Source organism: Drosophila subobscura, chromosome J (assembly GCF_008121235.1).
Source record: "Drosophila subobscura isolate 14011-0131.10 chromosome J, UCBerk_Dsub_1.0, whole genome shotgun sequence".
In the NCBI taxonomy this organism is placed as follows: Eukaryota; Metazoa; Arthropoda; class Insecta; order Diptera; family Drosophilidae; genus Drosophila; species Drosophila subobscura.
Window position 1 is genome coordinate 18,738,297 of NC_048532.1, and position 12,514 is coordinate 18,750,810.

At 49.2% G+C, this 12,514-nt stretch overlaps 1 protein-coding gene across 2 annotated transcripts in view; it reads left to right on the forward strand.

The window, feature by feature from the left end:
* LOC117893117 (titin-like) overlaps positions 1–12,219 on the forward strand; it is a 133,749-nt gene extending 121,530 nt beyond the window's left edge. The window contains exons 17-29 of one of the 2 annotated variants that reach the window (XM_034799555.1): positions 688–5,823; positions 6,083–6,124; positions 6,186–6,437; positions 6,592–7,560; positions 7,644–9,314; positions 9,394–9,535; positions 9,620–10,626; positions 10,694–10,999; positions 11,107–11,124; positions 11,206–11,310; positions 11,368–11,562; positions 11,631–11,933; positions 12,003–12,219. In XM_034799555.1, coding sequence (XP_034655446.1) covers positions 688–5,823; positions 6,083–6,124; positions 6,186–6,437; positions 6,592–7,560; positions 7,644–9,314; positions 9,394–9,535; positions 9,620–10,626; positions 10,694–10,999; positions 11,107–11,124; positions 11,206–11,310; positions 11,368–11,562; positions 11,631–11,933; positions 12,003–12,196 — 10,340 coding nt within the window. In that variant the 3' untranslated portion in view covers positions 12,197–12,219. The remainder of the gene's footprint in view (positions 1–687; positions 5,824–6,082; positions 6,125–6,185; positions 6,438–6,591; positions 7,561–7,643; positions 9,315–9,393; positions 9,536–9,619; positions 10,627–10,693; positions 11,000–11,106; positions 11,125–11,205; positions 11,311–11,367; positions 11,563–11,630; positions 11,934–12,002) is intronic. The other variant, XM_034799560.1, reaches the window with a different exon arrangement.
* The last annotated feature ends 295 nt before the right edge of the window (positions 12,220–12,514 follow it).

Consider the following 12,514-nt stretch of genomic DNA (forward strand, 5'->3'; position numbering starts at 1 on the left):
TTATTCCAACTTTTTCTATATCTTTTGCCCTTTTTTAAGCTCCGATTTTTTATCGCTCTCTCCTTTTTTAAGTATTTTTCTGCTCTTGATGCTACCGTTTTTTCTTCTGTCTATTGCTCCGTTTTTGCTCCTTTGTGACTATTGTCTTTTCACGCCTGTCCGCCTATGTTTTTTCCATTTCCTATAAAAAATTCTCTTGCTGATGATCTTTTAGATGAATTATCTCTTTCCCTACAACCCCCTCCAACACAATAACACGAATATTAATACCCTGTTTGCATGAGTGTTCATACATTTTAATACATCTTTGATTTATATTTACTCTCTATTTTATCCACTAAAATCTAACTCCATCTTTCAGCTAATCCTCTGTACAAAATGCCATCTTTCACCCCCAAAATCCTTTGTAAGATATATAACTTCCATCTTTCAGTTAACACATCCTTAAAGCCTTTGTATAAAAACATGTTCAATCCTTCTGTAAATATATTTATCTGTATCTCTGTAAATATAGCCTACAAAAATTTATTATGTCTTTCTGTCCAACGTTATCTACGATTTTTTGCTTGCTTTCTGGCAAAAGCAATGCACGGTACCCGCCCTCCAAATGGATCTTGGTCCTGGTTGATCATTTTGCACCCTCTGAAGAACATAATTTATTTAAATTTTAATGAATTTTCCATACAGGTGAAGCAACAGAGGTACACAAGGACTATCAAATCAACATCATTCATGAGGAGCCCATCGTCGAAGAGGAGGAGGAGCCCGAGAAGATCCATGAGATACGCGTAATCGATGAAGTCTCAGAGATTGAGGAATCCCAGCCCATCATCGAGGAGGTGGAGGAAGAGGAGGAGCAACCCATCGCCGAAGACCAACCCGAGGATGTCTCCAAACCCAAGACCAAAAAGAAAAAGATCGTCAAAAAGAAGACCGATGACCATGATGAGATTATCCGCAAATTGCTGGAGCAAGAGATCGAGAAAACAGAGCTGGAAAAGTACGAGAAAATCGATTTCGATTTGCCCAAGAAACTGAAACCAGAATTCGCGAACCTCGAGCCCATGAAAATCGTGCAAAAGGATCAGAAACCCACCAAGGTGACGATTGTAGAGGCGGCCGAGGTACCGAAGCAGGTGAAACTAAAGCCTGGCAAACGCAAGGAAAAGCCCACCGAAGAGCAGTCCGTACAGTTGCCCAAATTCCGTCTCAAGACCCGCATGGTTACGGTGGAATATCCACCGGCGCCATTGATACCCAAGCTAACCGAGATTGGAGCCACAAAGGACAATGGCGAGCTCTCCCGCAACATCGAAGAGGCCGAGGAGGCGCTCAAGTTCAAGAAGCCAAAGCCCAAGAAGATCAAAAAGATCAAGGACGACCTGGAGAAGGTTGAGCTGGAGAAGTACGAGAAGTATGTCAGCAGCGAGGAGGAGCCCGAGGAGCCGAAGCCCTACCAGAAGCCCGAAAAGACTCCCAAGCCCGAGGAGAAGCAAGAGGAGGTGAAAATAAAGCTTGGAAAGGGCAAAAAGAAGCCCAAGGAGGAGGAACAGCCAGAGCATGTTACCCTCAAGAAGATTCCACAGAAGCCACAGGAAGTCGAAGAGGAAGTGGAACTCCAGCGCAAGCCCAAGGAAGTCGTTGTGGTCGAGGAACAGCCCAAGGAGCCCAAGGAAGGACACTTTGAGGTGCCAGCCTTCCAGCCCGTAGACTTTGAACCTTCGGAATATGTGCCCGAGGAACTGGAGCCCATTGAGCATCCCGAGAAGCCTGAGAAACCAAAGAAACCCACAAAAACCAAGTATAAGCCCAAGGATAAGTCTAAGCCGGAGCCGGAAACAATTATCTCAGAGATTGTGCCAGGTGTGCCCAAGGAAGAGGAGGAAGTACCCGAACAGGAGGTCAAGTTCCGCATTCCTGAAAGTGAAGCTCCAGAGGAGATTGACTCTAAAATCAAACTGAAGCCAGTGCCAAAGGCGCTAGAGACTGAAGCACCCGTGGAGGCAGCCATCGTCCAGCAAAAGGTTGAGGAACCCGAAGAAGAGGAGATTCCAGAGGTTCCCCAAGAGGAAGCCAAGAAACCAAAGAAGCCCAAGGCCAAGAAGGTACAGCCAAAGGAGGAGGAGGTCACCGAGGAAGTTCCACAAGAGTTTGAGGTCTCCGTGAAGGAGGAAGAGGCCCCAGAGGAGGTTCCCATTGAAGAAGAAAAGCCCAAGGAGGTTAAGATCAAGAAAAAGAAATCCAAAGAGGCGCCTGTAGCCCAAGTGGAGGTCACAGAGGAAGCACCGCAGCCTGAGGAGGTGCCCGAGGACATTCCCGTCGAGTACAAAATCACAACCACAGTCCTGGAACCCGAAGAGGCGCCCAAGGAACACAAGGTGCGTGTCATCGATTCCGATGAGCGTCACGAGACCACCGAAGAAGTCATCGAAGAGAAGGTTGTGACGCGCCGCAAGAAACCAAAGCCACAGCAACCCGAAGAGTACGAGGTCACGCTGCAAGAGCCGCAGGTGCAAGAACCCGAAGTTGAAGAGGTCACCGCCGAGGTCACCATTCCCGTGGATAAACCTGTCGAGGAAACGGAGGAGTTCCAAGTTGAATTGAAGCTCACAGAACCCACACCCGAAGAACCTGTGCCCCAAGAGATCAAGGTCAAGGAAAAGGCCAAGAAAAAACCCTCAAAGGAGGTCAAGGAAGAGAAGATTGTGGTTGTAGAAGAGGAGAAGATACAACCTGTCGAAGAGGAGGAAATCGTAGTGGAGGAGAAAGCAGAGGAAAAGAAAAAGACAAAGAAACCAAAGTCCTACGAATTCAGTGTCACAGAAACAGAAGCTCCCGTCGTGGAAAAGCCCGTGGAAGTGATCGAAGAAGCTCCCACAGTAGAGGAGGAGAAGCCCGAAGAAAAGGTTATAGAGTCCTACGATTCATATGAAATCAAGGTCAAGGAAACAGAGGCTGAAAAGGTTACATTCGTTGAAGAACAACCCGAGGAGGAGGAAGCTCCTGCCGAGGCAGTCTTCAAGCGCAAACCCAAACCCCAACCCGAGGCAGTGGAGGCTGAATTTGTTGTGACAGAACCCAAGAAAACGGAGGAAATCCATGTGGAAACTGAAATCAAGCAAAAGAAGACCAAAAAACCAAAGAAAACCGAAGAGGCAGCCGCTGAATTGGAGATCAAGGTTGTGGAAACGGAGGCAGCACCCGAACAGCCCGAAGAAGTGCCCGAAGAAATCCAACCACAAATTGTAGAAAAGCAGGAAATTGTGGAAGAAAAACCTCAAGAGTTCACGGTACGGGTCTCGGATACGGAAGCCCCAGAAAAACCCGTCGAGGAGCCACAAAGTGAGGCACAATTCACGGTCAAGAAGCGCAAGCAATCGGTGACATTTGCCGATGAGCCAGCCACAGAGATAATCATCAAGGAGACCAGACCCATCGAGGAGGTCACAGAGGAGGCCCAAATCAAGACCAAGAAACCCAAAAAGAAGGTCAAGGAGGTGGCCGCCGAAGAGCTTAAGATTCAAATCACAGAGGAAATACCCGAGGAGGTTCCCATCATCGAAGAGGTCGAGGAAGTGGTGACTGAAATCAAGGAAGTTGTCGCTCCCAAGGTGGAAGATAAGACCTACAAGATTGGCGTCACGGAAACGGAAGCTCCCGAGAAACCTGTCGAAGAGATTCCACAGGAGGAAGAGGTCACCGCCGAACCAATTGTGGAAGAACCTGAGCCCCAAGTCTACCCAGAGCACAAGGTGAAGGTGATTGAAGAGACGCCAAGGGAAATTGTGGAAGAATCCATCGAGGAAGAGGTCAAGGTGATTCGCAAGAAGAAACCCAAGCCAGAGGTCAAAGAGGAACCCGAAGCCGCTGTCTCTATTCCCGCTCCAAAGCCCGTCGAAGAGGTTGAAGCCGTTTCCAGCATCACCATCGTGCCCGAGCAACCCACCGAGGAGGAGGCAGCCGAACTCAAGATTACCATTATCGAAGAGCAGGCACCCGAGGTGGAGCTTGTCCAAGAGATTGAGGAAATCGAAGAGGTTCCCACAGTGGAGGAGCTGCCCGAGGAGCAGGTTACGCTGCAAAAGAAGAAAAAGAAGGTGCCAGTGGTTGCGCCCGAAGTGGTGGAAGAACCCGAGGCAGAGTTTGTGTTGAAGCCAAAGCCTGTCGTGGAAGAGGTCTCCGAGGAGGCCAAGATCAAGAAGAAGCCCAAGAAGGCAGCGCCTGTGGAGGAGGCTGCCGCTGAGCTGCAGGTAACCATCACAGAGGAAGTGCCCGTCGAGCCAGAGCTGGTTCAGGAAATCATTGAGGAGATCGAGGAGGTGCCCGAAGAAGTTCCCCAAGAAAAACCCAAAGAGTACAAGTTCGGCATCAAGGAGACCGAACCAGAGGTCGAAGAGGTGGCAGAAGTGGCTCTTCCCAAGAAAAAGCCAAAGGAAAAACCAGTCGTGGAAGAACCCGAGGCTGAGGTCACACTCAAACCCAAACCAAAGGTCGAAGAGGTGCAGGAAGAGGCAAAGATTGTCAAGAAGAAGCCCAAGAAGCCCGTGGAAGAAGTCGCTGCCGAAGAACTCACCGTCAAGATCGAAGAGGAGGTCATACCCGAACCCATTGTGGAAGAAGAAATCGTGGAGGATGTGCAAATAAAGAAAAAGAAGGCGCCCAAGGTGGAACCCGTACCCGAGGATAGTGTGGATGCTGCTGTGTTTAAACTCAAGAAACCCGAACCTGTCGAGGCCGAAGAAGTGGTTGCTGAAGTCACACTGAAGCCCAAGGCACCCAAAGAAATCCACGAAGAAGAATTCTCTGTGGATGTGAAGCTGCCAAAGGAAAAGACCGTCACCGAAGAGACCTCCGACCAGACGGTGCAACTGAAAAAGAAGAAAAAGCCACAGAAACCCGTGGAAGAAGCCGCCGATGAGTTGAAGCTGCAGCAAACGGTGGTGGAGGAGCGGCCCGTGGAAATCGAAGAGGAGGAAATCGTCGAAGAGGCCATCGTTATGCGACGCAAGCCCAAGAAACCTTTCGAACCCTCGGTGGAGGAGCACGAGGAAACCGAATTCAGTCTCTCGTTCAAGAAGCCCCACACCATCACTGAGGGTGTGGAGGAGACGGGCACAGTCCTGAAGAAACGCCCCGTGAAGCCACAAACCTTGGACGAGGCTGCCGCCGAGTTGTCCATCAAACGCCAGGAAGAAGAGTACGAAGAGGTCGAGGACATTGAGGAGTTTGTTGTCAGTGCCAAGGCCAAGAAGAAGCCTCTGCAAATCACCGAAGAGGACGAGGAAGCCTACACGGTCAAGAAGCAACTGCGCCGTAAGAAGGTGGACATTCCAGAGTATGGAGAAACCGAGAACGTAACCTTCCGTGCGAGAACTACAAAGACCAAGGAGGATGTCGATCAGGAGTTCAATATTGCTCTCGATTCGTATGCCGAGGAAGAGGTGTCAATGTCGGGCAAGATTAAGATCAAGAAACCCATCAAAAAGACCTACAACGAGGCTGCCGATGAGGCAAAGATCAAGATCATGCAGGACTATGATGATGGACAGGAGCAAATCATCGAAGAAATACGCGACGATGAAGATACCATCGATGAGGTGGAAGAACCCGAAGAGTACATGGTAGAGGAACTCCCACCAGACGAAGTAGACTTCAAGCTGAAGCCCAAGAAGCAGCCAAAGCCCAGCTATTCCGTGCAGGATGAGGAGGAGGAACAGTTCCTGATTGGCATACGTCAGCCCAAGCGAGATTCCATAACGTACGATGAGGATTCGCTCACATTCAAAAAGAAGCGAAAGGTTATACAACAATTGTACAATGAAGGTAAGTCGGTAGATTCCATATCTCCCCACGGGGATAATGGTTATATAATGCTTTATTCGATCTGCTTATATGATATCACAGCGTGTGGCAAGGTAAAAAAATGTTTACCCAAAACAAAAACCAACAAAAATACTTGAGTGTCAGTAGCTAATGCATAACCAAACCCCCCACCCTAAGCATTTATTGTGGCAATAAAAAATATAATTGTAAAACATTTTATTGGAATGAAAACTAAAATTTTGTTTCTCTTTCGGCACAGATGGAGCTTCGCTGAATATCACCAGGGAAATGAATGTTGAAGGTAGGATCCATCGATAATTATATACCCCCAAGAAAAGACTCATCTCTCCTCTCTTTTGTAGAATCGGAAAATCCCAATATCATGTATTCGATTTGCAATTACATTGCCGACAACGATGAGGCCATCAATCTGGTGGAAGGTGAAAAGGTCACAGTGGTGGGACGCCACAGCTCCGAATGGTGGTACGTGAAGAAGAGCATCACCGAGGAGGAGGGCTGGGTGCCCGCCCAATATCTAATGGAACCCGAGGAGTATGCCCAATATGTGCAGAATAAACTCCACGAGAAGATTGACAAGCTGCCAGTGTTTGAACGTAAGTTAATTTATGTCTAATCTAAGGGAACGTTCAAGGTGTTCCTTGATCTTTAATGCAACTAAAAATCATTGTCTCTGTCTTCGTTAATTGTTTAACTAACAAATCAATCGATTGTGGTTTCGTTTTCTTGTGATTTTGTCAAAATGTTAAGGTCCCGGACCCGAAGACAAGCCCATTGCCCCGCGTTTCATTGAGAAACTGCAGCCCATCCACACACCCGATGGCTACACGGTGCAGTTCGAGTGCAAGGTCGAGGGCAGCCCACGGCCACAGATTGCCTGGTTCCGCGAGACGGCCATCATAAAGCCCTCGCAGGATTTCCAGATCTTCTACGACGATGATAATGTCGCAACTTTGATCATTCGCGAAGTCTTCCCCGAGGATGCTGGCAAATTTACGTGTGTGGCAAAGAATGCCGCTGGTTTTACATCCAGCACCACGGAACTGATTGTCGAGAGTCCACTGTCGGATCATGGCTCGGATGCCACTGCCTTGTCGCGTCGCAGCATGTCCCGTGAATCCTCACTGGCCGACATTCTAGAGGGTATACCACCCACCTTCTCGAAGAAACCCAAGGCCCAGTATGTCGATGAGAACACGAATGTGATTCTTGAGTGTCGTTTGGTGGCCGTGCCAGAGCCTGACATTGTGTGGACCTTCAACGGCGAGGACATTGACGAGGAGGAGATCAAAAACATTCGAATTGTCACCGAATCCGATATGCACATGTACTGCAGCGTGGTGCACATCACCAAGGTGAAGAAATCGCAGGAGGGTGTCTACGAGGTGATTGCCACGAATCGCGAGGGTGAGGCACGTCTGCCCATCACGCTCAAGGTGCGCACCACTGAAAAGGAGGCGCCACAGATCCTCGAACCGCTGCGCAACATGGTCATACGTGAGGGCGAAAGTGTCGTGCTGTCCACCCACATTGTGGGCAATCCACCGCCAAAGGTGACGTGGTACAAGGACGGGAAACCCGTGAAGAATGCCAAATCTGATAAGGATTTGCATACCTTAACGTTGATAACACCGAAAAAATCCGAAAAGGGCGAGTACACGGTAAAGGCTGTCAATCCTTTGGGCAGTGTGGAGACCACAGCAAATCTAACAATTGAAGGTAGGTTTTGTTTCATGTCTAAAGGGATAAATCTTGCTGTGGATTGTCTACTAATTATTCTATACTTTCACCCTCCCCTGTAGAACCAACGAGTGGAAATGCAGAGCCGCCGCTGTTTGTGGAACGTTTCGAGGAACAAAATGTCCCACAAAAGGGAGAGATACGTCTACCCGCCAAGGTGTCAGGCAATCCAGTGCCCGAGGTTCAGTGGCTGTTCAACAATGCCCCACTGTTCCCCAGCGAACGCATTCAGCAGATCTACGATGGCGAAACCATTGAACTGATCATCAAGGATGCCAATCCAGAGACAGATTCCGGGGACTACAAGTGCATTGCCAGCAACCCGATTGGCAAGACATCGCACGGTGCACGTGTCATAGTGGAGGTCGATGAGGTGACATTTACCAAGAAACTGAAGAAAACCATCACCATTGAGGAGGTGCAATCGCTGACGCTCGAGTGTGAGACGTCGCATGTTGTCACCACCAAGTGGTTCTTCAACGGCAAGGAGCTCTCCGGCATGGATCATCGTGTGGTTGTCGAGGATGGCAAGACCCATAAGCTGGTCATTCGTAACACCAATCTACGCGACTCTGGCACGTATGTGTGCAAGGTTAAGAAGCAGGAGACAACCTCCACTGTGGAGGTACTGCAACGTAAGCCCGACTTCATCAAGGTACTCGAGGACTACGAGGTAACCGAAAAGGATACAGCCATTCTGGATGTAGAACTGACCACAGAAGCCACCGAAGTCACTTGGTTCAAGGATGGTGAGAAGATCACAATCGAAAATAAGAATGTGGAATTCATCAAGGATGGAAAATCGCGTCGTCTGGTCATTCGTGACACAACCATTCACGATGAGGGCGAATATACCTGCAAAATCGAAGGCCATGAATGCTCCTGTGAGCTGACAGTCATTGAACTGCCGCCCGAGATCATCCATCCATTGGAGGATGTCTCTGTTACGAAGGGAGAGAATGCCATCTTTGAGCTGGAACTGAGCAAGGGCGATGCCCTCGTTAAGTGGTTCAAGAATGGCAAGGAATTGGTGTTCAATGAACGCATCCAACTAGCCATCGATGGCAAAAAGCAATCGCTACGCATAGTGAAGGCCAAGCCAGAGGATGCTGGTGAATATTCCATTCAAGTGGGTGAACAAACCTCAAAGGCCACGCTGACAGTGGAGGAACCGCTGGTGAACTTTGTCGTCCGCCTGCCCGACGTAACTTTGGCCACCAAAACCACCGATGCCGAGTTCACTGTGGAGCTGTCGCAGCCCGACGTGGAGGTTACATGGTACAAAAAGGGTAAACCCATCAAACCCAATCCGAAACACGAGGTGTTCGTTGAGGGCACTGTCCGTCGGTTGGTCATCCATGATGCCAACGATGAGGATGCTGGCGAGATCAGCTGTGTGGCCGAGAATGTCACCAGCAGCACAAAGCTGTGCGTTGAAGAGCTCAAGCTGCCGCCCGTCATTACCTCTGACAAGGAGCAAACGCTGAAGGTGAAGGAGAACGAGGATGCCACATTCACTGTCAAGTACACGGGCGGTGCACCGCAACCGGAGGCCATTTGGACCACTCGCAACGTTGTCATACCCAAGTCAAAGCGCGTTACACCAACAATTGATGAACAGTCCGCCACATTGACCCTGCGCAAGGTTGTCGACGATGATGAGGGCCAATATACGGTGAAGCTGGTGAATCCCGTGGGTGAGGCAGAGGCCAGTTTACATTTGGTTATTATGCGTAAGTACCAGCTGCCACTCACCCTCTGTTTTGCGAAGACCTAAATCATAATTAAAATAATCCTTTTTTTGTTGCGCAGGCAAACCCACGGCACCTGGCACACCACAGCCCCTCGAGGTGATGCATGACTCCATTACGCTGTACTGGAAGGCACCCGAGGATGATGGGAAGTCCGAAATCATTGAATACATTCTCGAATATCATGATGTTAAGGAAGAAAAGTAAGTGGCCAAGAAACAAGTTCGCTTTTCCCCCATTGCCCAATTATTTCCGATCCTAACTGCAACCGTTTCTACCCCCTGCAGATGGACTGAAATACGTAAAATCAAGGATACCACATATACCATTTCGAAGCTGAAGATTGACACGGAATATGTGTTCCGTTCGATTGCTGTGAATGAAGTGGGACCATCGCCGCCATCGCCACACTCGCCGCCCATTCGACTGGTGCCAAAGGTCGAAACGGAGGCGCCCAGTGTACGCGAAGCACTGCAAGATCTGACGAGTGAACTCGACAAGGAGATCACACTGTCCTGTGTGTTTGGTGGCATTCCAGAGCCCAAGGTTGTGTGGAAGAGGAACGGAGAGGTGTTCGAGTCGACGAGTTTGCGCTACGAGAATCGTGTGGCCAAATACATTATCGAAAAGACAACAATTGAGACTGAAGCCACGTACACGTGTGTGGCTAGCAATGAGAGGGGCTCCGTGGAGACCTCCTGTAGACTGAAGCTGCAACAGAGGCCCGTCGTTGAGGTGGAGGACAAGTATCTGCAGCAGAAGCTCCGTACGGGCAGCACACTGACCATTCCAGCAACGGTGCGCGGCTATCCACGGCCCACGGTCACATGGCACAAGGACACCATCGAGCAGAAGACCGTGTCCATAGAGACCACAGAGACTACATCCACGTATTCCGTGAAGAAATTGACACGCGAACACTCGGGCAAGTACAAGGTGACGGCCACCAACGAATCGGGCTCCTCGTATGTCGAGTGCACGGTCCAGGTGATCGATAAGCCCAGTCGCCCGCAGTCCCTGGAGATCAAGGATGTGAAGAAGGACTCCATCATCTTGGAGTGGACACCACCGGTGGATGATGGCGGTCTGGACATCAACAAGTACACGCTGGAGAAGTGCGATGTCCAAAATAATGTGTGGATGAAGGTCTCCGACTTTGACAAGGACATTCATTCGTATGCCATTCAAAAGTTGTCCATTAACTCGCAGTACATGTTCCGTGTGGTGGCCGCCAATCCCATTGGTGAGTCGGAGCCCACGGAATCGGAGACGGTGACGATAACCAAGAAGTTTGGTAAGCAAAAGGGAGGGAGCATAAATCATCTAAGAGATATTCAAATTCTATATTTTTTCTATCCCAGAAAAACCTTCACCACCGCGTGGCCCCACCAATGTCTCTGGCATGAACGACACTTCCTTTACCCTGGCCTGGGAGCCATCGGAGAGCGATGGTGGCTCCAAGATACTCGAATATATTGTGGAGATCAGGGAAGAGACTGAAACCATCTACCGTTCGGTGGGCATTACCCTGGGCACTGTCACGAACATTCATGTGGAGAAGGTTCTGCGCACAAAGGGCTACTTCTTCAGGATTTATGCCCGCAATGAGGCAGGCACCAGCGAGGCATACGAGACCACTGAGAAGATTCTTGTGGGTCGTAAAATAAGTATGTTTATCCTACCTCAAGTCAAGCTTTTCCTATTGCTTATTTGCTTTTGCTTTTATACTTTAAAACCGCTTCTAATGCTTTTGCTGCTAAATCTAACCAAACAGCTAATGAAAACGAAAATGGTACGTGGCAAACACACACAAATCCATGAAAAGTAGGGCCAGAATTTTCATTCATTAACCAAATTTTCACTCCCTGTGCAGCACCGCCATCGCCGCCACAGAATCTGAGAGCCCCAGATGTCACAAGCCGCAGTGTGACCCTCGATTGGGAGGTCCCAGCGCGCAATGGTGGCTCCGAAATTACAGGTAACTTATGGCACATTCTCTTCAGTTGAGAGTGGAATAAATATCTTTCCCCTTTAGGCTATTGCGTGGAGAAACGTTCATCGACATCTACGACCTGGACAAAGGTCATAACACTAGATGCACATCAGCTGCATTATACGATCGATAATCTGAAAGAGAAATGCGAATACTGGTTCCGTGTCTCTGCGGAGAATGAGATGGGTCTGGGTGCGCCAGCCGTCACCGAGAGCATATCCCTCAAGACACATGCCAGTGAGTATTCTAAAAACTTCCATTATCTAATTCTTTTCCCTAATTTGCACCTCTCTCTCTTTTCGTAGCCGTTCCCTCACCACCCACTGCCCCACTGGAGGCGCGTGTACTCGCTGCCAATGCTCACATATTCGAATGGGGTATACCCGAGTCAGATGGAGGTGCACCACTGCTCGGCTACCACATTGCCATACGTGACATGAAGAAGACCATGTGGATAGAGGTGGGTCGTGTGCCGGCGGGTGTGCAACGTTTCCAGATTCGTGATTTGCAAGAGAATCACGAGTACATGATACGCATATTCGCCAAAAATGAGATCGGTTTGAGTGAACCACTGGAATCGGAAGAGCCCTACAAGGTTATGACAGCAGGTAGGAGTCTAAAGAATATATTTATCTTGGAGAACACAAGTGATTGCCTTCCCCCATTTGCTTTTGCAGGTCATGAAAGCCTGCCCGATGAGCCACGCACAGAGATGAGCACTTGCAACACTTCGTCGTGGCTGAGGGATCATAATATGGATGCTGATATCCATTCATATGCTCGGGGCAGGCTCCTGCAACGCGATGAGTACTTCTTCAGGCTGTGGGCGCAAATACCCAGCAGCAGCAAAAAGAAGAAGAGCCTCAAATAAGCCTCAGCAAGAGAACAAAACAACAAAACAAAAACGACAACGAAAAGAAAAACTTTAGTCATAGTCTAAGCATATTTTTCCCTAAATTCCCCACCCCTTCCAACCCTTTGATTTTCTAGCTTTTTGTACTTTTGAATGAATGATGTAAGGATTGATGTAATGCTTGATTGAAGAAACTGCAAGACCATTGTGCTGGCGATGCCCACACAGACGGGCCTGTGCGGTGTGCGCCACTCGAACGGAAAGTGCGAGCGAAGAAATGTATCTGAATGCTCGAGTGTACGTTTCCCCCCACTGTGCCCCGCGTGTGGGCGTGGC